Genomic DNA, 25,858 nt, shown 5'->3' with positions numbered 1-25,858 from the left:
AATGGGGAGCGCTGTCAGATTACATACAACGAGAATCTCCTGTTTACTCAGCGGCCTCTGTAATAGGACGTCCCGTCTCCTGGGCCGGTATGGGACCAGTGTTCTGTCTATCATTGAAGCCGGTCCAAGAGGCGGGACTTTGTATTAAAGAGGCCGTCGAGTAAACAGGAGATTCTCACTGTATGTAATCTGATGGAGCTCATCCCGCCCCCCTCTCTGAGATGGGCATTGATCAGGCTGCATTCATGGCAATGGGGAGGCTGCAGATGGGCATTAATTATGCTGCATTGATGGACAATTGTGAGGCCACATTTGGGCATTGATTAAGCTGCATTTATGGGCAATGGCGAGGCTGCTGATGGGCATTGATGGGCAATTGTGAGGCTGTAGATGGGCATTGATCAAGCTGCATTGATGGACAATTGTGAATCTGCAGATGGGCATTGATCAAGCTGCATTGATGGGTAACTTTGGGGCTGCAGATGGGCATTGATCAGGCTGCAATGATGGGCACTGACCCTTATTTTACTTCAAAGTTCTTTTTTTAAAATTTGAGTTTTTTTCCTGAAACTTTCCTCTTAAAATTAAGGTGCGTGTTATACGCCTGTGTGTGTTATATGCCGATAAATACGGTACTTGTTTTAAACTTTTTGATTTACATTTCTTTAGTTACTTCCTGGTTTCCTGTCTAGGCAAATTATGTCATACATTCCAGGAGTCTTCAGGAGGGGAGGAGAGGAGGAGGGGTTTTCTCAGCTAATCACACTCCTGATGCATACTTTAGCTAAGAACAGGAAGTAAATGCTACATGAATCTTTTGCCCTTATTCAAGATGGCTAGGGGGTTGTTTTTCAAAGAGATTTCTCACCAAAATAAAGCATGGAGACATGGATGGATGGATGGATGGGGGAGTTTGCTTTAAATATTAAAAATGAATTAAATAGGGTTTTTGGTTTGTGGTGCTAAGTTGCAGTGGATATCCACTTTTATTTATTACTGTGCTGAATTTGAAGTGTTTAACTTTAAAGACGTTCTTCAGTCTGGAACAAAACTCAAACACTTTCCAATGTTGGAGCTATTTGGATCTCTAAAATAAAAAGATAAAACTATTCTTAGGAATAATGGTGAGACTGTGACCACGTCCACCCCCCCCCCCCCCACCTTTGGCTAATTATGGTTGACAATTGAAGAACATTAAGGACCATGGCCTTTAACAGCCTTATTTGTTCCTACATTCAGACATTTTTAGAAGGAAAAGTAACCACATGCAGCTTCTATTTTTCCACATATGTACAGTATATGATATTTGGAGTTATGAGTACTCCATAAACTATAAGCGTGTAATCAGATATAATTCTACCCAAAATTGAAAGTTACATTGATTTATCAGTGAATCTGCTGGCATGAACCCAACTGGATGTGTGCTGGACTCCTCGTTAGGTGAATTAATTTGCTTCTAAAGTGGTAAAGAAATGTTCTGAATGGCTTACCCATTCACTTCTATTATGCTTTATGCCCTGTGGCCTGAAAGACTGGGCCAGATTCATAAAAGAGATACGACGACGGTATCTCTGAGATACGAAGGTCGTATCTATGCGCCTGATTCATAGAATCAGGTTACGCATAGATCTCCCTAAGATCCGACAGGTGTAAGTGACTTACACCGTCGGATCTTAGGCTGCAATTCTAGGCCGGCCGCTAGGTGGTGATTCCATTGCGGTCGGCGTAGAATATGCAAATGACTAGTTACGCCGATTCACGAACGTACGCTTTGCCCGTCGCAGTAAATGTACACCGTTTCCGTAGAGATACGCGGCGTAAAGATAAAGCTGCCCTCTAGGTGGTCTAGCCAATGTTAAGTATGGCCGTCGTTCCCGCGTCGAAATTTGAAATTTAACGTCGTTTGCGTAAGTCGTCCGTGAATGGTGCCTAATTTAAACGGTCCCCACCCCATTTGAATTAGGCGGGCTTGCGCCAGGCGGATTTACGCTATGCCACCGCAACTTTACAGGCAAGTGCTTTGTGAATCAAGCACTTGCCCGTAAAACTTGCGGCGGTGTATCGTAAATGTAATATGTTACGCTGCCGCAGAGTAAGGCGATTCTACCTGAATCTGGACCACTTAGTTTAGACCAAATAAAAGCATCTACAGCAAAGATCCCATTTACTACTTAAATGTAAGAGACTCTATCACTAGGGGCAAAGGGGGCTAACTGCTTCAGGTATGAAGTGTAAGCAGCCTCCAAAACGTTCCTGCCCCGGATAAACCTCCAAACTGTTCTGACTGGCCTGGCATTTGGCAATGATAGGGAGGATTGGGCAGCTGCACAGTTATGTCCACCTCTGCCTGTATTTGAAGCGGTTTCCCCATTGACATTCTCTTTAAAGGGGTTGTAAAGGTTTTTTTCTTTTAAATAGGTTCCTTTAAGCTAGTGCATTGTCGGCCACTAACCTTTTACTTTTCTAAATGTTTTTTTTCTTTGTCTGAATTTCTCACTTCCTGTTTCTCCTCAGTAAGCTTGCCCCCATCATCTTGGCTGGGGGTTAGTCTGCCAGAACAGCTTACTGAGGAGGAACAGGAAGTGAGAAATTCAGACAAAGAAAACAAACAAAAAAAAACATTTAGGGGTAGATTCACATAGAACAGCGTATCTGATTTACGTTGCGCCCCCGCAACTTAAACGGGCAAGTGCTGTATTCTCAAAGCACTTGCTCCGTAAGTTGCGGCGGCGTAGCGTAAATCGGCCGGCGCAAGCCCGCCTAATTCAAATGTGGGACAGGCGGCGTGTTTTATGTTAATGTTCTGTGACCCGACGTGATTGACGGTTTTCCCGAACGGCGCATGCGCCTTCCGTGGAATTTCCCAGTGTGCATTGCTCCTAATACGCCGCAAGGACGTCATTGCTTTCGACATGAACGTAAATGACGTCCAGCCCCAATCACGAACAACTTACGCAAACGACGTAACTTTTTCAAATTTCGACGCAGGAACGACGGCCATACTTAACATTGGTACGCCGCACTTACGCCACCATATAGCAGGGGTAACTATACGCCGGGAAAAGCCTAACGTAAACGGCGTAACTTTACTACGTCGGCCGGGCGTACGTTCATGAATTCGCGTATCTAGCTGATTTACATATTTCGACGCGTAAATCAGCGTACACGCCCCTAGCGGCCAGCGTAAATATGCAGTTACGATCCGACGGCGTAAGAGACTTACGCCTGTCGGATCTAACAGATATCTATGCGTAACTGATTCTAAGAATCAGGCGCATAGATACGACGGCACAACGCAGAGATACGACGGCGTATCTGGAGATACGCCGTCGTATCTCCACTGAGAATCTGGCCCATAGAAGGGAAAACAAAGGAAAAAGTAAGTGAAATGTACTAGCTTAATCACTTCCCGACAGCCGCATGCACATACGTCGGCAGAATGGCACGTACAGGCACATTGGCATACCTGTATGTCCCTGGCTAGACGTGGGTCGGGGGTCCGATCGGGACCCCCCCCGTTACATGCGGCGGTCGGATTCCCGCGGGGAGCGATCCGGGACGAGGGCGAGGCTATTTATTTTCTAGCCGCCCCCTCGCGATCGCTCCCCGGAGCTGAAGAACGGGGAAAGCCGTATGTAAACACGGCTTCCCCGTGCTTCACTGTGGCGGCTGCATCGATCGAGTGATCCCTTTTATAGGAAGACTCGATAGATGACGTCAGACCTACAGCCACACCCCCCTACAGTTGTAAACACACACTAGGTGAACCCTAACTCCTACAGCGCCCCCTGTGGTTAACTCCCAAACTGCAACTGTCATTTTCACAATAAACAATGCAATTTAAATGCATTTTTTGCTGTGAAAATAACAATGGTCCCAAAAATGTGTCAAAATTGTCCGAAGTGTCCGCCATAATGTCGCAGTCACGAAAAAAATCGCTGATCGCCGCCATTAGTAGTAAAAAAAATAAAAAAAAAATAAAACTATCCCCTATTTTGTAAACACTATAAATTTTCCGCAAACCAATCGATAAACGCGTATTGCGATTTTTTTTACCAAAAATAGGTAGAAGAATACGTATCGGCCTAAACTGAGGAAAAATAATGTTTTATATATGTTTTTGGGGGATATTTATTATAGCAAAAAGTAAAAAATATAGCATTTTTTTCTAAATTGTCGCTCTATTTTTGTTTATAGCGCAAAAAATAAAAATCGCAGAGGTGATCAAATACCATCAAAAGAAAGCTCTATTTGTGGGGAAAAAAGGATGCCAATTTTGATTGGGAGCCACGTCGCACGACCGCGCAATTGTCTGTTAAAGTGACGCAGTGCCGAATTGTAAAAACCCCTTGGGTCATTTAGCAGCATATTGGTCCGGTCCTTAAGTGGTTAAAGGAACCTATTTAGAAAATAAAAAACAAAACTTTACAACCCCTTTAATGCTGATGATTCACATTGCAAATTGCCAGTTTTAATTCATCAGACTGCCAATAGAATCAAACAAATTGATTTGCCTGTTGCTACTTTCTATAGTAATTTTTTTTACAAATGATGTTCATCTGAGCTTTTTTTTTTTTTTTTTTTAAGCTCGATTACAGGCTGCAACTCTCTACATAATTATTTCTGCTTTCATACCAGTCCAAGGAGAGAAAGACAGACCAGGAAAATAGTACGGGGGTGGCCAGAGGAAATGTCACAGCACTGCTTCTTCCACCCAGTGATGTGAATGAACTAGAAATTGCCGAAGGAAATAATACAGTTCTTTCTCTTTCCTCCCTGCATGTTTGTTGCTGCAGTCAGCTAAGGTATGAAAATGGGCCTGACACAAACAAACAAATGGCTCTCACTTGTCAGCACCGTTCAACTTCCATCGGTGTTTTTTTGACATCAGCAATCCTCCGCCCCATGCCGCCTGTGAGAAGAAAAAGTAAATTTTCAGGTAACATACAGTAAGTCTTTTGTATAAAAGCTTCATAACCTGAACCTGCTGCTAGAGGAATACAAGCCTTAAGTGTTCGTTCCTTTCCAAAACACTTGGCAGGGCTTGGCTGGCTGCCGGATGGGTTTAAAGTCTTGTGTATCTATACTTGAAATATCTGCATTTTATCTTAAAGGGAACCTAAACTCAAAGTTTAAGTCTGTTTCACAAAAAGACATTCAAGAAGCAGAGTGGGGGAGCCCAAAGTGAAAAAACATACCTGTCACTGTGGGTCCCATGACATTTTAAATCTCTGTTATGTATCCTGTACCAAAAATAAAGGGACAGATCCACATACATCTGCTCTGGGCGCAGCGTATCTAAGATACGCTACACCGCTGAAACTTACTTTTAGTTGGTTTGAATCCTCAACGAATCCGCGCCATAAGTTAGGGCGGTGTAGTGTATCTCTCGTGGCGTAAGAGCGTGGAATTCAAATGAGGCAAGTAGGGGGCGTGTTTCATTTAACCACTTCAATACAGGGCTTTTATACACACCTCATTACCGGGCCTATTCTGGCACTTCTCTCCTACATGTAAAAATCATTATTCTTTTGCTAGAAAATTACGCAGAACCCCCAAATATTATATATGTTTTTTTAGCAGACACCCTAGGGAATAAAACGACGGTCATTGCAACATTTTATCTTGCACGGTATTCGCGCAATAATTTTTCAAACGCCCTTTTTTTGGAAAAAAATTGTTTCATGAATTAAAAAAATAACAAAACAGTAAAGTTAGCCCAATTTTTTGGTATAATGTGAAAGATTGTGTTACACCGAGTAAATAGATACCTAACATGTCACGCTTTAAAATTGCGCATACTCATGGAATGGCGCCAAACTTCGGTACATAAAAATCTCCATAGGCAACGCTTTAATTTTTTTTTACAGGTTACCAGTTTAGATTTACAGAGGAGATCTAGTTCTAGATTTGTTGCCGGCACTCTAACGCACGCGGCGATACCTCACATATGTGGTTTAAACGGCGTTCACATATGTCGGCGGGACTTACGTGTGCGTTCGCTACTGCGCGCGAGCTACCGGGGACAGGGGCGTTTTAATATATTTTTTTATTCTTTTATTTATTTTTTTACTTATTGTTTTCTTTTTGTAAACATCCCTTGTAATAGGAATGTGTGTGACAGGTCCTCTTTATGGAGAGATGCGGGGTCAATAAGACCCTGCATCTCTCCCCCAGGCTGGAAACCATGAGATCGGTGAAAAAAAATTCACCGATCTCATGAATACTGTTGCTTACTAGCCGCAATCGCGGCTTTGTTTACTTACGGGGACCCGGGCGTGACGTCATCACATCGCGCCCGGGTCCTCCGACGGTCATAGAGATGACTGGTGACCATCTGGTCACCAGTCATCTCTATGCTTCCTGCGAGCGCCGGACGATTCTTTCTCCGGGCCCCCGAAGGCACGGGAGACCCCGGAGAAGCACCGGATGGCGGCGGGAGGGGGGGATGTCCCCTCCCGCCGCCTGTAAGAACGATCAAGCGGCGGAACCGCCGCTATGATCGTTCTTATGCTGCGCAGAATCGCCGGCAGAACAAAAGAATATCTGGATGATGCCTCTGGCTGCAGGCATCATTCAGATATTCACCCGCAAAGCCCAGGACGTCATTTGACGTCCACCCAGGATGGGAGATCCCATCTGTGGACGTCAAATGACAATGGGCGGGTATTGAAGTGGTTAAATGAAGCGCGTCCCCGCGCCGAACGAACTGCGCATGTCCTGTCCGTCAAAACTCCCAGGGTGCATTGCTCCAAATGACGTCGCAAGGACGTCATTGGTTTCGACGTGAACGTAAATGGCGTCCAGCCCCATTCACGGACGACTTACGCAAACGACGTAAAATTTTCAAAATTATACGGGGGAACGACGGCCATACTTAACATTGAGTACGCCACCAGATAGCAGCTTTAACTATATGCCGGAAAAAGCCGAAGGGAAACGACGTAAAAGAATGCGACGGACGCTCGTACGTTCGTGGATCGTCGGAAATAGCTAATTTGCATAATCAACACGGATTACGACGTGAACGCCACCCAGTGGCCGCCGGAAAATTGCATCTTAGATCCGACGGCGTACTATGGCGTACGCCTGTCGGATCTAACACAGATGCCGTCGTATCTTGTTTGGTGGATACCAAAACAAAGATACGACGTGCAAAATTTGAAATTAGGCGGCGTATCAACAGATACGCTGGCGAAATTTCTTTGAGGATCTGCCCCAAAGTCTTTATCTAGATCACCTTGTCTGGATCTTTTACCTAATGCCTGAGGCCGTGTACACACCAGCAAACATGTACGATGAAACCGGTCCGCCAGACCGTTTTCACCGTACATGTCTGCCCGGGGCTTTCTGTACGATGGCTGTACTAACCATCGTACAGAAAGCCATGCGTAAACAATACCCGGGGCGTGTCCGCGTTGTCGCCGCGACAATGACGCGGCGACGTGGGCGGGCCTGCCAGTTAAATGCTTCCACGCATGCGTCTAAGTCATTCGACGCATGCGAGGGATGGCGGGCGCTCGGACATGTACGGTAGGTCTGTACAGACGACCGAACATGTCCGAGCGGGCAGGATTCCAGCGGACTGTTTTAAAACAAGTCCAGGAATATTTGCCCGCTGGGAAAAGGCCCGGCGGGCAAATGTTTGCTGGAATCCTGCACGCTCGGGCCTACACACGACCGAACATGTCTGCTGAAACTGGTCCGCAGACCAGTTTCAGCAGACATGTTTGGTCGTCTGTACGGGGAATATAGTGTCGATAGGCCATGACTGCAAAAAAATATTTTGGTTTTAATTGGCTTTAGCAAACGTATATTTTACTACCCGCAAAAAAACTCCTCCCACTCTGATTGATATCTTCTGTTCAGTAAATAATCTATAGCAAGGGATGGCTGGTGTAGAGTAACTAGGCCATGCAGAACCTAACCAACACTACAAACACATGTCACCTCCAGCGCTTAGTAGAAAGGATGGAGTAAAGGGGTTTATCGGAAAGTAGAGCAGGCTTAGCCGAAGAGATTAGTGCTTAACAGGGGATCCTGCTTTGACCACCGGTACTCCCTCCTCAATGGCCTAGCACTACACAGGCTATGTCCCCTTAAGCCTATCATGAAAGCTGCTGCCAGACGCATCCATCTTACTAAATGCTCAGCCTCCACTCACTCTCTCTGACAATCCCTAAACTCGCTTCTGGTCAGCCAACAAATTAGAATTCAAAATATTGATATACAAAGCCATTCACATCTCTGCCCACAGCTACATCACCAACCTCATTATTATTATACAGGATTTATATAGTGCCAACAGTTTGCTTAGTGCTTTACAAAATGAAGGCAGACATTACAGTTACAGTACAATTTGGTACAAGAGGAATCAGAGGGCCCTTGCTTATTAGAGCTTGCAATCTAAGACCTCACCTCAAAATACCAACCAAACCGTCATCTTTGCTCTTCTCAAGACATCTTGCTCTCTATCCCTTAAAGCGGATCTCCACCCTAATTATAACATTTATTTAAATACACTGCCGCTGTATGACATTATAAAAACGGATGTTTTTTTTAAGTAAATCTGTACAGTACCTGTACAGTAGTGAGCCTTCTGGTCTGTCTCACTGCGGGAATTATCCAGGCATTGCGTCACTTCCTTGTCAATGCATTGCACTCTCCGCAGCTCCCTGTGTTCACTGCGCAGCCGTGTGATCAAATATCACACTATTTCCTAAGCAGGAAGTGACGCGCGGCATAAACAAAGGAAGGAGGGCGGGCAACACAGACGCTCAAGCCGCTGCTACCCGTTGCTCATGCGCATGCGCGAGATCGAGCGGTGGATGCTGGGACAGCATCCACCGGAAGAAAGAAGTGCCGGGTTGTGGGATTATGCCCACAGTTAAAATGGAAACCGAAACGGAAGCTAGAATACAAGTTAATATTTAATACAGAATGGCAGCGGAGCGGCCGCGGGAGACAGAAAACGTGAGTTTTGCAAATTAGTGGCATTAACAGTTTAGCTAGCCCTTAAGAAAGAAATGTGTTTTGCGTGGGAGATCCGCTTTAATTACCTCCTCCCTTACTCTCCTCCTGGAACTGCTTACTCCAACCTGTACAGCTATCTCCTATTCTGCCTTTAGGCAGTGCAATCTGTACAGCTATCCCCTACTCTGACCTTAGCCTATCCCACCTCTGTCTAACAACTCTATTTATTTGCTTAAACAACTCATCTACCCACGATTATTACCTTTTGTATCACTTGATTAGATTGTAAGCTATCAGGAGCAGGGCCCTTAACTTTCTTGCTTTGCCTAAGGATCTCACTGGTGGAGGTGCCAATCCCAAAATACACAGCACAAATATATACAGTCATGGGGGAAACTTTCACTAATAACCATCAACAAATGTATATAAAATATAGGATGATTTAGGATGATCATTCTCTTGCTGATTTTTAAATTTAGGATTATATCTGTCCACCAGAACTCCCTGAAGAAGACTCTACAAATTGAAACGCATAGGGGTCACCATTGGGCTTTGCAGCCCCTGTGGCAGACCGAGAGCAACATATGTTTTGTTTCCCAACTACTTTGCATATATTATGTCTTATTCCCTTTGATGTTTTTAATCATGCTTTAATAAAATCTTTGTCATTTTATATACATGTGTTGATGGTTATTGGTGCCTCAAAGTCCCCCCCATGGTTTCATTTATTTGTATTGTATCTGTACTGTCTGCCTTTATTTTTTAAAGTGCTGTGCAAAATGTTAACACTATATAAATCCTGTATATTAATAATAATAATAATAATATGTATTTTGGAGTCTTATCTCATCTATGACAGCAAGAGGACAGCAATAACAGCATTTAAAGGGGTTGTAAAGGAAAACATTTTTTTTTTCATAATAAGCATCCTTTACCTGCAGACATTCCTCTTTTTACTTCCTGTTTGTTTATTTTTGCTCAGAAGTTGCTCTATTTATTCTCTGTTCTGTTCACTTCCTGCTTATCTGATTTTACTGACCACCGTGAAGGGAGGCTTTACTGAGGTGGTCAGTAATGTTCTCACCCCCTCCTGGAAACTACATCTGTGCGGCAGGACGCTCTCTACATGTTAGAGACTTCAAGGAGGTGTAAATTACTGGGCGTGCCGCAATGCATACTGGGAAATGTAGTTCTTACATGAACGAGCGATGCAAACCAGGAAATGAATGAGAGAACAGAAACTAGAATGCCGGAGGTGATATAGATGAAGGAATTTAATAGGTATTTACTCGTTTTTTAACAGAATCATTACACTATTCTGTCTGTCTACCTTGCAGACATTAATTTTAGGCAAAAAATGTTTTTCCTTTACAACTCCTTTAAGTTTAGAATATCAGTTACAAGGCAGCAGCCTGAGGGCTCCAAGTCCAAATACCATAAAACTCATAACGTGAAGATTGTGAATGCAGCAAAATTATATTTCAGAAATAGTATAATATGAGGAAGGCTACCAAAAATGTAGTGCAGTGCTAGAAAAACTACTGTAGACAGTGCATGCCATGATGTGACAGACTGTAGGGCAGATACCGGAGAGGAAGGCCTGATACCAAAGTGCAATCCATGTACAGTGATGTGGGGGAAACAAAACATGCTGGGAATGTGGACACTGGTATCAGTAGAATGTTTATTCTGCGGTTGTTAACACTAACAATTGAGGGTACAGTTTGTCTTTGTGAGTATAACTGTCCATGTTAACATTCTAATATATGGTACCATTGACAATGCACTAGGCTGGTGCGGCCTCCTTGCTTGTTGTTGTCCAGCTCAAAGATGAAGCTGTCCTTTCAGGCTCACATGGGCTAGTAAGGAATGAATAATGAGATCCAGGCAGGGCTCAAGTCCTGCGGGAACGCGTGGGAACGGAGTCCCTGCACTTTTTTCACAGCAGGAACGCAGTTCCCTTTGCAGGACTAGAGCAGCCGAGCCGCCCGAGCCAATACTTCACTAAGCGGCGAGTTAGAAAGAACTTGCTTAAAGGCAGACCTCCGCAATGTCTCCTGGGAACAATGGCAAAAGCTCCCAGGAGACATTGCGGTATTGAGGAAGTGACGCTACCCGATGAATCCATATACAGGAAGCAGCCAGTAACACAAAGGATTACTAAGGTACAAAAAAACATGCGGTTTAGTAATTATGCATATGAGCGTATCATTCTTTTTTTGGTGGGGGAGTGGATCTTTGGTGGGAGTTCCCACACTTTTTTCCCCAGGACTTGACCCCTGGATCCAGGCTGTGCTACATGCCCTGATTAATAATATGAAAGACTCATACAATAGCAGGATAATCTAGAGCAAGGGTAGGCAACCTCAATGAGGTAGAGATCTACCTGAACAACATGGGAGAAGTCAAAGATCACTGGGCAGTGTCCACTCCTTACATCAGATTTAAACCTCTAATTGCCGAACTACCATGTCGCAAACGCATGCATTGCACGGCAATTGTGGGTTTAAATTAGGTGTTGAGGAGGCAACATATTGCCTCCTTGCCACCTGTCAAACAAACTCAGATCACTTTTTTGAGGGGAGCAGTATTGTCTGCTTCACTTGTGAATAAGCCGTTTTCAGAAAGTGCACCAAACCCGCAGAATATAATAGAAGTCTATGGCTAAGCGCAGCAAACCCACAGGAAAGCTGCAGATACACTACACTGCACCCGCGGTGTGGGTAAACCGCAGCACATCAGTATGAAAGCAGCCCATTATGTTCAGTGTATTGCTTCACACTAACCTGAAGATCTCTTTTTTCCTGCTGCTGACACCACTCTGGACACCGCTAGCTGGGATAAGAGAGTTGGTATCACTCAAATGGGACAGGAGCCAGCAGTACAGAGGAGGCATCAGCTTATGCAGCTCTTGCTTCCTACTACAGCTCCAACTTTACAAGTAGCTTCTATGCATTGCACTCTGTTAGATGCCCTGGATGACAAGTCAGTAAGCCCAGACTGAGATCTACCAGTCAGCTGTCTCTGTGATCTAATGGTAGATCGTGATCTACAGGTTGCTAACCCCTGATCTAGAGAATGCAGGAAGGGACAATCTCTTTTGGTACTGCTTGGATAGTAACAATGAGCGCATAAGAGCAGATACTTACATCAACATGCAGCCATATCTTGTACTTTCTGCAGACGTCAGAGATTGCAACAAGAGGATCAAAAGCACCATAAACTGTGGTACCTGCTGTCGCACTGACAAAGAATGGAACAAATCCCTGCAAAAGGAAACAAAGATTTTCCAATATTTATTGACGGTAAATATCTTTATTGAAAAAATAGATGATGTTCTGTTGAATGTACTAGTCCAGACTGCTTTCCTTTGTTCACTAAAAACTACAGATGGGACCCTCAATTAGTTTTGGACTGAATAACATGAGTTCTTTTAAAGTGTAACTGAACTTATTAAAAACAAATACCCGTGATACAAATATAACAAGAAAAAGTTTACAGTGGAACCTTGGATTACAAGCATAATCCGTTCCAGGAAAATACTCGTAATCAAAAGTACTCGCATTGTAAAGTGAGTTTCCCCATTGAAGTCAATGGAAACTAAAATAATTTGTTCCGAATTGACTTCAATGGCATGCAATATCGCATGCGGCCAGAGTCGGCGGTGCCAGAGAGCCTCGGAAATGGGGGGAAAGGCCCGAGGACAGTTCGGCTGACCTTGACAAACCTCAAAAAGACTCCGTTCACAAGCCTTTCCAAGGTTTGCCGAGGACCGCCGAACTGTCCTCTGGCTTTTCCGTGCATTTCTGAACTGCGGCAATCGGCTGGGCCCCCCAACTCAGGCCAAAAGCAGTACTGCACACTGCTTTGGCCTGAATCCTGCTCTATTTGTGAGACAACACTCGCAATCCGAGGTTCCACTGTATTATTAAATACCATAACCTGTTTTATACAAATCAGACACCAACGATAGCCTACTTGCAATCCCTACGAAGCACATGGCACATAATAAAAACATAAAAAAAAAACATGCATCTAAAACTCATACCACCAACCATCCAGTCCCTGGTTGGTGTGACCCATGTCATAAATATGATAACTCAAGACCTAGAACAATGGACATCTATCAGGAAGATAGATATGCATGTAAAATAAATGATTACGGCTAATAAAAGAAAGTGCTATATGAGTGCCAACAGATTTAACTAACTATAGAAGACAATCCATGCGTAGAGATCACTTCAACTGTGCAGATACTGATGCTTTACATATATCGGCAGCCCTGGTGTTTGCACCACTCTCAGTTTTTTCAGTACAGTCTCATTTCTCATTTTCAGCAATAAAACAGGTTTGTCTGATTTTTATGAAATGCATTTTGGTATTTATTAATACACTTTTTTTTTGTTATATATGTATCAGTACATGGTAGTGTGGATACTTTTTGCCAGGGGATTTGTTTTTGTTGAGTTCATATATTGATCTTTGCTTCTTGCACCCAGTGGTGGTTTATTTGTCTTTGGTTTAAAGTGGAACTGAACTCAGAAAGTGAAAATTTAATTCCTCCTTAAAAATATACAGTAGCAGAGCATTTCCTGGTATGTGAGTGTGCCTAGGCACTCCTGTGCCTACAGCCTTAATAGGTGTATACTTGCAGTGTGATATCTAAAGCATTGTTGTCTCTGACTTCTAGTCTCAGGAGAGTTAGTGCCGGTTCACACAGAGGCAACCCGACTTACAGCACGACTTTGCAAGGCGACTTCAGTGCGACTTGGAGCAACTTACAATGCGACTTAATGCGGAGCTCCACCCTAAAGTGGAACTCACGCTGATCGGAACCCTCCCATCTCAGGTGTCACATTTGACACCTTTCAGGGGGGTGCAGATACCTGTCTAAAGCCAGGTATTTGCACCCACTTCCCGCCACAACAGTCTCGAACAGACTGCGGGCATGGCATCACCTCGCGCTGCCCCCCCCCCCCCGTTGTGTGCTGGGAACACTCGGCTCCCAGTACACAGCGGGAGCCAATCGGCAGGCGCATCGTGACTCGCGCATGTGCCGTAGGGAACCGGGCAGATGGCGGGGGGAGCAGCAGAGTGACGAGCGATCGCTCGTCCTCTGCTGCGGACGGCACTGGACTCCAGGACAGGTAAGTGTCCTAATATTAAAAGTCAGGAGCTGCAGTATTTGTAGCTGCTGGCTTTTAATTTTTTTTTTTATGGCACATCCGCTTTAAAGTTGCCTCCAGGACAGGCGACTTTGGCAGTGGCCAATCACAGAATAATCAGCTCTGTGGGAGGGAGGGGTTTGCCTCAGTAAACTATTTTCTTTTCCTGTAAAGTTGCTTTAGTTAAGACAGTGATCCAACTTTGGAGGAAACTTCCATTGAAATCAATGGGTACTAATAGTCGCCTTGAAGTAGTACAGGAACCTTTTCTGAAGTCGGAGTGACTTCAGTAGTGTACATTAAGATGGCTCTCATTCACTTCAATGGAATTTCTCATGTCGCACGACTTGGGGCCCCACAAGTCGGATCCCAAGTCGCAGTAGTGTGAACCGGCACTAAAAGTGAGATGTCAAAGCTGTGCGGCTCACTGAAGTTCTTGCCTAAAACTCTGACAGGAGGAAGCAAAAGCCCTTCTTCTACCAAGATGGCTGTTCCACACATAGAAACAGTGTAGAATAAGTAAGTAGGTCAGTAATGGGGAAAGATTAGCTGCAGGGACACCACAGGCAATACTGGTCGCTGGGCCTTGAGACCGCAAGATTTATAATGCCCCCCTCCCATATCTTTAAGTCCGACACTTTAGCTTGAAAGTCAGGGGTCAGAGGTCACAAAGGTAACCTTTCCACAGCAGGAAGATAGTATTCATTATAAATCAGCCATGTGTGCATTCTATCATTTATCCTACACATATAATAAACCACCAGATGTTCCTGCTTCTAGAGATTTTAACAGCTACAACCTTTTCTGCTAAAAATAATGGTGGGATGGAACACTTATAGGGAATGAATGGTCCATACTTTCTGCTTGGCTTCAATGATTCTCCTTTCAAGATCTGATGGAATCATTTTCCCCCTGCAATTAGGAGCATAAAAGTAAATATTTTCCAATGCGTGTATTTCCCTTTGCCAAATCATAAGAATTTAATAACAGCGGATAATGTAGCTCATAGTAATTTCTATCACATCGATGAAAATAAGTAGGTTAGAACTTCAAAGTTTTGTTAGAAATTTATAAGAACGTACTATGAAATCATTGGCAGCAGTGCATAAGACATAATGGCCATTTTAGTCTATGATTAATATACTGTAATTAGGATTTTAGACAACAAAACTAATCATAAACATACATATTAAAGTGTGTGTCTAGCTAAAACTTTTCTGTCTAGCAAAACCTGTTCGAAGCACAACTGCCCGAGATCGGGCTTAGGTAAGTATACAGTGGGGATCGAAAGTTTGGGCACCCCAGGTAAAAATTTGTATTAATGTGCATAACGAAGCCAAGGAAAGATGGAAAAATCTCCAAAAGGCATCAAATTACAGATTAGACATTCTTATAATATGTTAAAAAAAATTGATTTTATTTCTATCATTTACACTTTCAAAATTACAGAAAACAAAAAAATGTCGTCTGCAAAAGTTTGGGCACCCTGCAGAATTTATAGCATGCACTGCCCCCTTTGCAAAGCTGAGACCTGCCAGTGTCATGGATTGTTCTCAATCATCGTCTGGGAAGACCAGGTGATGTCAATCTCAAAGGTTTTAAATGCCCAGACTCATCTGACCTTGCCCCAACAATCTGCACCATGGGTTCTTTTAAGCAGTTGTCTAGAAAACTGAAACTGAAAATAGTTGACGCTCACAAAGCTGGAGAAGGCTATAAGAAGATAGCAAAGCGTTTTCATATGTCAATATCCTCTGTTCGGAATGTAATTAAGAAATGGCAGTCATCAGGAATAGTGGAAGTTAAAGCAAGATCTGGAAGACCAAGAAAAATATCAGACAGAACAGCTTGCAGGATTGTGAGAAAAGCAATTCAAAACCCACGTTTGACTGCATGATCGCTCCAGAAAGATCTGGCAGACACTGAAGTTGTGGTACACTATTCCACTATAAAGAGATACTTGTACAAATATGGTCTTCATGGAAGAGTCATCAGAAGAAAACCTCTTCTACGTCCTCACTACAAAAATCAGCGTTTGAACTTTGCAAATGAACATATAGACAAGCCTGATGCATTTTGGAAACAAGTTCTGTGGACCGATGAGGTTAAAATATAACTTTTTGGCCGGAATGAGCAAAGGTACATTTGGAGAAGAAAGGGCACAGAATTTAATGAAAATAACCTCTGTCCAACTGTTAAGCATGGGGGTGGATCAATCATGCTTTGGGGTTGTATTGCAGCCAGTGGCACAGGGAACATTTCACGAGTAGAAGGAAAAATGGATTCAATAAAATTTCAGCAAAATTTTGGATGGTAACTTGATGCCATCTGTGAAAAAGCTGAAGTTAAAGAGAGGATGGCTTCTACAAATGGATAATGATCCTAAACACACCTCAAAATCCACGGGGGATTACATCAAGAGGCGTAAACTGAAGGTTTTGCCATGGCCTTCACAATCTCCTGACCTCAACATAATTGAAAATCTATGGATAGACCTTAAAAGAGCAGTGCGTGACAGACAGCCCAGAAATCTCAAAGAACTGGAAGACTTTTGTAAGGAAGAATGGGCAAAGATACCTCAAACAAGAATTGAAAGACTCTTGGCTGGCTACAAAAAGCGTTTACAAGCTGCGATACTTGCCAAAGGGGGCAGTACAAGATATTAACTGTGCAGAGTGCCCAAACTTTTGCAGACGCCATTTTTCTTTGTTTTCTGTAATTTTGAAAGTGTAAATGATGGAAATAAAATCTAACTTTTTTTGACATATTATAATGTCTAATCTGTAATTTGATGCCTTTTGGAGATGTTTCCATCTTTCCTTGGCTTCGTTATGCACATTAATACAAATTCTTACCTGGGGTGCCCAAACTTTCGATCCCCACTGTATGTAGCACTATCCCCGGAGGAGCCATTGAGTAGATGCTCAGGGTTCTTTTCCCAGGAATTGCCCCACAGCCAGGCACACAGTTCTGATCACTCTTCAGACTCATTAACCAGTCTAGGGGTGTGCTTTTTCTGCTGCTATATTATAGAACTTGAACTTGGGTAGGTAGAGGATAACTGTGGAATAGACACACCTAGAATCTTAAAGTGATACTAAAGTCTATTTTTTTTAAAAAAACTGCTCTGTGCAGTGGTTTTGCACAGAGCAGTCCAGATCCTCCTCTTCTTGTGTCCCTCGCTGGTGCTTCCACCTGCCTCCTGCCGAGTGCACTCACAGCAAGCAGCTTGTTATGGGGGCACCCAAGCTGAACCGCTGCTCTGTGCGTCCATTCAGACACGGAGCCACGGTTCAGTGCAGCATTGCTGGATTAAGATGGGCTCAGGTAAGTATTAGGGAGGCTGAGGGGATCTGCTGCACACAGAAGGTTTTTTATCTTAATGCATAGAATGCATTAAAGTGGATGTAAACCCCAAACATTTTTTTTTTATGTCACAATGTAGAGTATAAGATTTCCTATCATCTGTGCCCAGTCTTGCCACACAGAGTTAATCCAGCGCTGAGCAATCCTCTTTTAATGTTCAGTGAAAATTAACAGAATTACAGATAAAAACCTGCCTAAATAAAAAGTCAGTTTATGTCTCCTTGCTTTGAGTGACAGGTTATTTACATATTTAGCTTGGACATGTTTATCATATGTTATGTTATGTTTATCATAATATGAGGTGATTCACAGTATAAAAAGTGAGAAATCCACCCCTCCCCCACATAACACATCCTGGTAATATACAATGAACTTTGGATGACCTCATATTATGATAAACATAACATAACATATGATAAACATGTCCAAGCTAGATATGTAAATAACCTGTAACACAGAGCAAGAACAGAGAAACAGACTTTATAATTTGGCAAGTTTTTATCTGGAATTCTGTTAATTTTCACTGAACATTAAAAGAGGATTGCTCAGCGCTGGATTAACTCTGTGTGGCAAGACTGGGCACAGATGATAGGAAATCTTATACTCTACATTGTGACATAAAAAAAAATTTGGGGTTTACATCCACTTTAAGATAAAAAAAAACTTCTGACTTTAGAACCACTTTAACTCCTGGCAGGCAACTAAATACAGATTTGACTTTTTTATACTTTATTTATTTTCATAGACTTGATGGGAATGTGTCATATTTGTTGTGGGGTGGGGATTTATTCCACGTAAGAGCGGGAGTAGGACTGTAGATCTGAGCCCCCTCTCGTCAAGCAAACAATGCACAATCAAAGGGATAACAAATGTACTTTTATTGCCTGTCATGTTCACTTCAGAGAGAAACTATAATGGTTTAAGTCAATATTTTTATTATAATAATAATAATTATTATTACTAAAAAAGGCCTTGCCCCAGGCTGGTTAAATTTAGTTTTGGCACTGCTGTACCCAGCTGAACTGCAATTTATTTTTCAGAAAAAAGATAAAGGGATCTACAAACTCCTTGATGAATGACCCCTGATGACGTCAGATGTTGCGGACCAAACGCTACCACGTCACTTCCGCCACTCATTGGAATGCAGGTGGAACATGGACGACGTCCCTGCCACTTCTTATGAACATGATTTTATCTCCTGCTTGTAAGTGTAACCTGTATGTGTTTTAATAAATTACCCTTTTAAATGTTACTGCACTATGAGGATCTTCTGTTCTTTTCATCTTGATTTACAGTATATACCATATTCGATTTATAATCGTGCCTATATTTGAGCTGCTGTTTCCAGATATCTGTTTGCTTTGCTGGTTTTGATTACCTGTCGTGAGTGTCATTTCTATCCGGTGAGTAGGATCCTTACCTAGAAGTTGGTGGAAGGAGATGCACTTTTGGAGACACTTTTGTTTATTGTTTTTCATCGTCACATTTGATGAATTGGAAGACACAATCGGCACTTTGTGTGGGATAATTTATTTGGTAGTGGACCATTGGACATTTATTAATGTATTAGTTTATATTAATTTGATTAATTTGTAATTTATTTAATCACATTGTATTCATTAATTATTTCACATTTATGTGTTTAGCACGGTATGGAATAACAGTTGTTTTTCTTTACAATTTATTTTTCAGGTCTGCCCAGGACTCTCTAAGTCTGGTGGTTGATTTCTCTTACCTGCCTTTGGAAGACCTCTATTGCCAATCCCTGAGGGGGGGGGTACCCAGAAGGTGACTGAGAAGAAGATAAATGTATGGGAGGGCTGTTCAGAGTTTTCTTCTCCTGGGGTGTCTGCTCCTGGGAGGCAGACTGGGCTACAGAACAGATGTTATGCTTGGCTGAGGGCCTGAAAGACATCTGCCGAAGAACACTACCTTGGGAAGCTGGGCTGGAAAAGGACCCCTTTCACTGAAAAGTGTTGCAGGAAAGCTGGTTGGAGAGCTCTATCTTGACATTGAGAGCAGGGCCTCTTGCCTGGAGCTTCAGGTGTGCCTGAGCTTTGAGGGTTAGATGTCAAAGGTAGCTATAAGGACTGTGACTGCTTTTACAGAGTCTCAGAGGGACTGGCTGTCCGCTTCACCTCAATAAATATTTAATCCTGCTGATGAAGGATTTTTGCTTGAGAATCTGTCCTCCTGTACCTGCTATCATTTTTGCATTTTTGGAGTATCCCACAACCTTACCTCTCTCTCCTGTTCAAGTTCTACAATAAAAATTAAAAGAAATACCCCTACACTGAACCTGTGTTTGTCAGTGTGCTTTAGAACTGGTACTTGGGCTGGCAGCCTTTGGACAGGTAAGAGAGACCCATTTAATACCAGTGGCCCCTCTGGTAAGCCCTGAATTATAAAACCTTTTTTCAGCTTATACATGTTTAAACAGTTGATTCATATTTTTTACTATTAATGTAACATATTTTATTTTATAAATATGTGTAATACATTGCGCATACAAGACATACACTATATGCCCAAAAGCAAAAGGCTAAGGATGCCCATCCAAATGATTGAGTTTTGTTGCACAAATCCATAACATCAAAGACATGGTTTAATGAGTTTGGTGTGCAGGAAGTTGTGAATCCCGCATGTCCCTAACCTCAACCCAACTGGCCCAGATTCAGTAAGAATCTGCGCCTTTCTTATGCAGGCACAGGGCAGCCTTTTTGCCCTGCGTCCGCGCAAATTTTCTGCGCTGCCCGCGATTCACGGAGCAGAAGCTCCGTAAATTGCGGGGGCGCTGTGTTACTTTGCCCGGCGTACGGGCGCCTAATGTAAATGATCCCGCCGGGGGCGGGAATCATTTAAATTAGGCACGCTCCCGCGCCGAGCGTAGAGCGCATGCTCTGTCTGGAAACTTTCCCGACGTGCATTGCGGCAAATGACGTCGCAAGGACGTCATTTGCTTCAAAGTGAACGTGAATGGCGTCCAGCGCCATTCACGATCCACTTACGCAAATGACGTAAAATTTGAACGTCGCAACGCGGGAACGTGGCCATCCTATAGCATTGGCTGCGCCTGCTATTAAGATGTGTAACGTTGCGCGAAACCCGACGTACGCAAATTACGTAATTTGCGTACGCAGGGCCAGCGCAAGTTTGTGAATCGGTGTTAGTATGCAATTTGCATACTTTACACAGATCACAATGGGAGCGCCCCCTAGCGGTTTTCGCTAGAATGCAGCCTAAAATCTGCGTGGCATAAGAGCCTTATGCCGTGCAGATTTTAGGCTGCAGTCGGCGTAGCGATGTTCCTGAATCAGGAGCATTCGTATCGCCGGAGCAAGTAAGCAATTGCGCCGTGTAACCTATGGTTACACGGGCGCAATTGCTTCTTGAATCTGGCCCCTTCAGGATGAATTGGAATGCTAATTGCAGTTCAGGTCTTCTCATCCAACATCCATGCCTGATCTCACAAATTCTCTTATAAATGAATGGAAAGAAATTCCCAGACACACAATCTTTTGGAAAGCCTTCCTAGAAAAGTGGTGGCTGGTAAAGCAATATCGAGGTTTGGGGATGACTCCATATTAATGCCCATATACTGTAAATAGGCTGATCAAGTTTCCCAAAACTCTACCTCTAAATGACAAAACCATATATGAAAAGAGAAGGTAGGAAAGGAGATGGAATGGATTTACAGGGATCAGTGATTCTCACTGATCATTTTGTTTGTGAGTTTTAACTTAAGTTATTGAGCAATGTAAACAACAGGTAAGAAGAGCATGGAAATTTGTGAAAATTAGATTAGAGACAGCTCCTTTTTCTAGAAATCATTTTATACTTAGTATTGACCTTACAGTATTTGTTGTCCCAACATTTCATTCATATATATATATATATATATATATATATATATATATATATATATATATATATATATATATATATATAGTATGCATATATACATTTGTTTTACCTTGAATTTTTAATTTAAACTGAATGGGTTGTATTAACAGGTAAGGGTTCACATATCATTTAATAAAGACAATACATAATATTACAATTTCTCTATCTATCTGTCCTTTTTGTGTTGTACTTACAAAGTAGTTTTGAAGGACTAAACTTCATAGGTTTTATATTGTTCTTTAGTCTCAATGACTATATAACTGCTTGTCACATTCACAATGCCATGTTTGAATACACTTGACAACTTCAGGTGAATTGAGGTCACCATGTTTTATAGCAATAAATGTGAACAAACAGATTACATTTCGTGACGGCTCATTCTCTCTACGTGTCGTGTTTCTGTGACCTAAATCAGCGAATGACTCAAGCTCTAATCTTTGATGTTAAATTACATTTAGAAGTTCTTGCGTACCTTTCATCGCACTTGATAAGGAACACACTGTCGGTGCCAATACCCAAGGCAGCAGCACCCTTCTTTACTGAAAAGTGACTCTGAAAAAGAGCATATGGAGTTACGATTAAATCAGTACATTTCTTGAGTTTTTATAGCATTTAATGGCTTCTGCCTTAAAATGTTCTTCACAGCAAACTGGTGATTAACTGATTATCTCTTAAAGCATTTTGTACATTTATATAGGCAAAAAAATGACTTTACTTGCCTACCTTTCAAAGTAAAATACACGTAATAAAAACAAAAAAAATCATCAAGTTCTGGCAGAGAGTAACTAATGATGATCTTATGTATGTCGAAACTCATCATTCTACATTATCATCAAATGTATAAATTACTTGTAAGACTATGCCCTGATTCCTGAATATAGGCAGTAGTGTATTTAGGTTTTGTGCTGTCCTAGGCCTGACTAAACTTGTGCACCCCCTAATTTACATATGACCCACCCTTCCTGTCAAGGACACACTCCTGTCTGTTTAAGACCCACTCTGAAATTTTCGAGTGGGGACACTAGTTCTTAGGGCCTGGGGGGGCAATGGGTTCCCTTAATTAGCATAGATTTCCTCTCACTTCCTGTTTGGCTATGGGGCAGGAAGTGAAGGGAAATCTCTGCAATGGGACAGGGATGGTAAAACATAAACTGACAGGGGCTAGAACCCTTCCTTACTCCATCCAAAATGAAAAAAAAAGGTTGCCTATAGTTTTACTTTAAGCACAAATGTCTGATACTTGTATGGAGAGGACTAAGAAGATATAACCATGCCAATGGTGCAGCAGAAAACATATAGCACAATGAGGAAGGTTTGTGGTCCAGTCTGATAGAACAGTCAAAATTAGAAGCAGCTTGCGTTACACCAACAGTGTAGCACAAGCCGGCGGGGACTCTTTCCGTGAAGCCCCCTTGCAAAGTGCTGCCCTAGGCCTGGGCCTTGTTGACCTAAGCCAGGATACAGCATTGAATATAGGGTATCATTTCTGGAACCTAACTGTAAGTGGAACATGGGGGAGCTGGAGAGGGTTCAGCCATGAGCAACCACCTTAGAGTGTCAGTCTGCCAATTTTGGCAGTAGAACAGGAGTTTTAAAGGGGTTGTAAAGGTAAAAGTTTTTTTTACCTTAATGCATTCTATGCATTAAGGTGAAAAAACATCTGCGGATTAGAGGCCCCCCGAACCCCCCCCTTTACTTACCTGTCCCCTCGAACGTCCCGCGCAGGCTTCTCAGCCGTCTTCCCGGCTCATTCATTGGTTGATTGAAAGCAGCACAGCCAATGGCTCGCGCTGCTGTCAATCTCATCCAATGATGCGGCACGCCGGGGGGTGGGGCCGAGTGATACAGTCGGCGGCTATATCACGGGAGCGCGCCCGCAAGAACTCAACACCATGCAAGCTCGCATGAAGGTGTTGAGTCCTTGCGGGGGGGGGGGGGTGCCGAGACAGCCGCCAAGGGACCCCAGAAGACCAGGTTCGGGGCCACTCTGTGCAAAACGAGCTGCACAGTGGAAGTAAGTATAACATGTTTGTTATTTAAAAACAAAAATACTTTAGTGATCCTTTAAGGAGATTTAAATTTACCTAAGGCACCTAGAGAAGGTGTAATGGCAGAATGCAAAGTGCAGTGTGCTAAAATGTAAGTGTGTCCAAAATTTGGTCAAAATTTAACAGGGAGAACCAAAAAATTGGTAGATACGGCCTAGTTTTGGAGGTTCAAGAAGATCTCCAAGCAAGCATCTAGCAATGACCATAGATCTAGCTTAACATAGGGCAGCTCTTTTTGCCCCTGGAAGCCAATGATAGAAGTGGTGGGTTGATAGAAAGGTTGATAAAAAGATAAACAGGTGCTACAGTAGAGATTGGGTTGTGGATAAAAGGAAAAACGTGTTGCTTTGCTCTGCATGACCTAAGCACAAGTACCTTTTTAATGCATGGTCCTGCCCACTTTGCAGAGCATGCAAGGGTGGTGTTCTATACCCGGTACTAGTGGAATTTTCAAAGGGCTTGCATAAGGGATTGGGCTGTCAGGCATTAGCAGAGATGGTCAGTTAAGGAACTGAAGAATGGAATGTCAGTCAGAAGCAGAGAGGATGAATATAAGCTTGGTAGAATTTTGGGCTTTTTATCATGACTGTGCTTTATTCAGGAGCAGCACCAAGACGGGTGGAAAAAGAAATGGGAAGTATAGTAATAGTTTGGCAAATTAGTTTTATTTCCAGGATCATACAAAGTACAAGGGGACATTACTAGAAAATAGAGGAAGTAATTTCTTCTGCTGTGCAATGCTGCAAGAGCTAATGATGTATCCACAGTATAGATGATTATTAGCTGACTATAGTTATGACTACTAAAGTATAGAAAAGTGCCTTCTATACCAGTGGCTCCAGATGCACATTTGGTCACAGAAGCATCATGGAATGACCTGCCTAGCTTCCCTTGTTTTTAGAAATAGTGATGGAAATGATGGCATACAAATATTCACTGTCCTAAGAAGCAATTGCTGTACTTAACGATGGTGGGGCCTTAAGATTCTTTTTGTTCCACCTCCAGACTGTCTTTTCAGTTTTTCAGACACTTTCATAAATAAGATTTACTGTTACTTCTCCATTTGTGGTCTTTAGCATATTACTAATTTATATGGTTAAAAGAATTTTATATGACAAAAGAACAAATTCATACATGTCATAAGTTTGAGTTTTCATTTCATGCAGAAACTTTATAATTTATGTGATACCCTTTACTGGCTAACTTATAGTGGTAGTAAAGTCTATTATAAGGCTTACTGCTAGGTACTGTGAATATCTCCTAAACATGCACTGTTATTCACATTACATGCAGTGGGTGACGTCACCGGCGCATGCGCTCTGAAGGAACGGAATAGCCGTGCCATCCCCTCAGAGCTCCATGCCATGGCCGTTACTCCTACTCTGTGACTCCCGCACGCCAATCAGAGGGCCAGAGCACTCCAACCAAGGAGGTAGACCGGGTGAAGATGGAAATCCTGTCAGTGGTGACAGCAAGCCGCTGAAGGGCTTAGTTCTAAGGTGAGTATTTCTTAATGTGCTAGAATGTGATGCATACTAGCACATTATGCCATTGTCTTACAGGGTTTGTTTTCTTTAAAAAAAAAAGTAAAAGGTGCGATTTACTGCTTAATTCCAGCTTTCTGACCATGTTTAATGTTATACCCATATTTAGGGTGTAACATAAAACATGGTGTCATACTGCCGCCCCCTACTCTTAAACCCCTCTCCCTTGCCTGGATCACAGAGTTCTTCACCACATCATCTATTCACAGATCCATTCACACAGAAGTGCTAAATACGTCCTCCAGCTCCATAACCGGATGTTTGTGCCTCCATACAAACCTGGAGCTGGAGGAATAGTCTGCAGGAACCTGTGCATTGCACCCACGATGCACCGATTGCAGTTGCAATGCTTTGCAGGCTTCACTGCATAAAATCATTAAATGCAAAATCTTTTCCTTTTGCAATATGGGTTAATTAATAAAAAAATGCATGGATGGGCTGAACACCCCCACCAGTTCAGTTTGCACCAGAACACCTCGAACAGGCAAAAAGATCTAGCAAACATGCAGACTCTATTAAAGTCTATGGGACACGAACATGAAAAATCAAAAGTCCTCATTTTAAAGGCTTATATGCAAGTTATTGCCATAAAAAGTGTATGGGGACCTGGGTACTGCCCTGGGGGACATGTATCAATGCAAAAAAAGTTTTTACATTTTTTTTTTTTCAGGAGCAGTGATTCTATTAATGCTTAAAGTGAAAAAACAAAAATGAAATATTCCTTTAAACATCATGTCTGTCTGCCTGTAAAGTTGCGCATCTGTAAGAACAGCAATATTGACATTTCTAAAGGAATCAATTTCATTTAGACTTGTTCGCGGCTGTAATGTATGGCAGCCTCCTGTCAATATAGATGAAA

At 42.7% G+C, this 25,858-nt stretch overlaps 1 protein-coding gene across 1 annotated transcript in view; it reads right to left on the bottom strand.

Moving 5' to 3' along the window:
- GAD2 (glutamate decarboxylase 2) overlaps positions 1-25,858 on the bottom strand; it is a 153,986-nt gene that overhangs the window by 21,784 nt on the left and 106,344 nt on the right. Inside the window, exons 8-11 of the mRNA XM_040352543.1 lie at positions 21,880-21,959; positions 14,996-15,050; positions 12,123-12,239; positions 4,848-4,912 (exon numbers count right to left, since the gene is read on the bottom strand). Of these exons, the coding sequence (XP_040208477.1) occupies positions 4,848-4,912; positions 12,123-12,239; positions 14,996-15,050; positions 21,880-21,959 (317 nt within the window). The remainder of the gene's footprint in view (positions 1-4,847; positions 4,913-12,122; positions 12,240-14,995; positions 15,051-21,879; positions 21,960-25,858) is intronic.

Source organism: Rana temporaria, chromosome 5 (assembly GCF_905171775.1).
Source record: "Rana temporaria chromosome 5, aRanTem1.1, whole genome shotgun sequence".
Taxonomy (NCBI): domain Eukaryota; kingdom Metazoa; phylum Chordata; class Amphibia; order Anura; family Ranidae; genus Rana; species Rana temporaria.
Note: the sequence above shows the minus strand (reverse complement) of the source record. Positions and strands in the feature narration are given on the sequence as shown.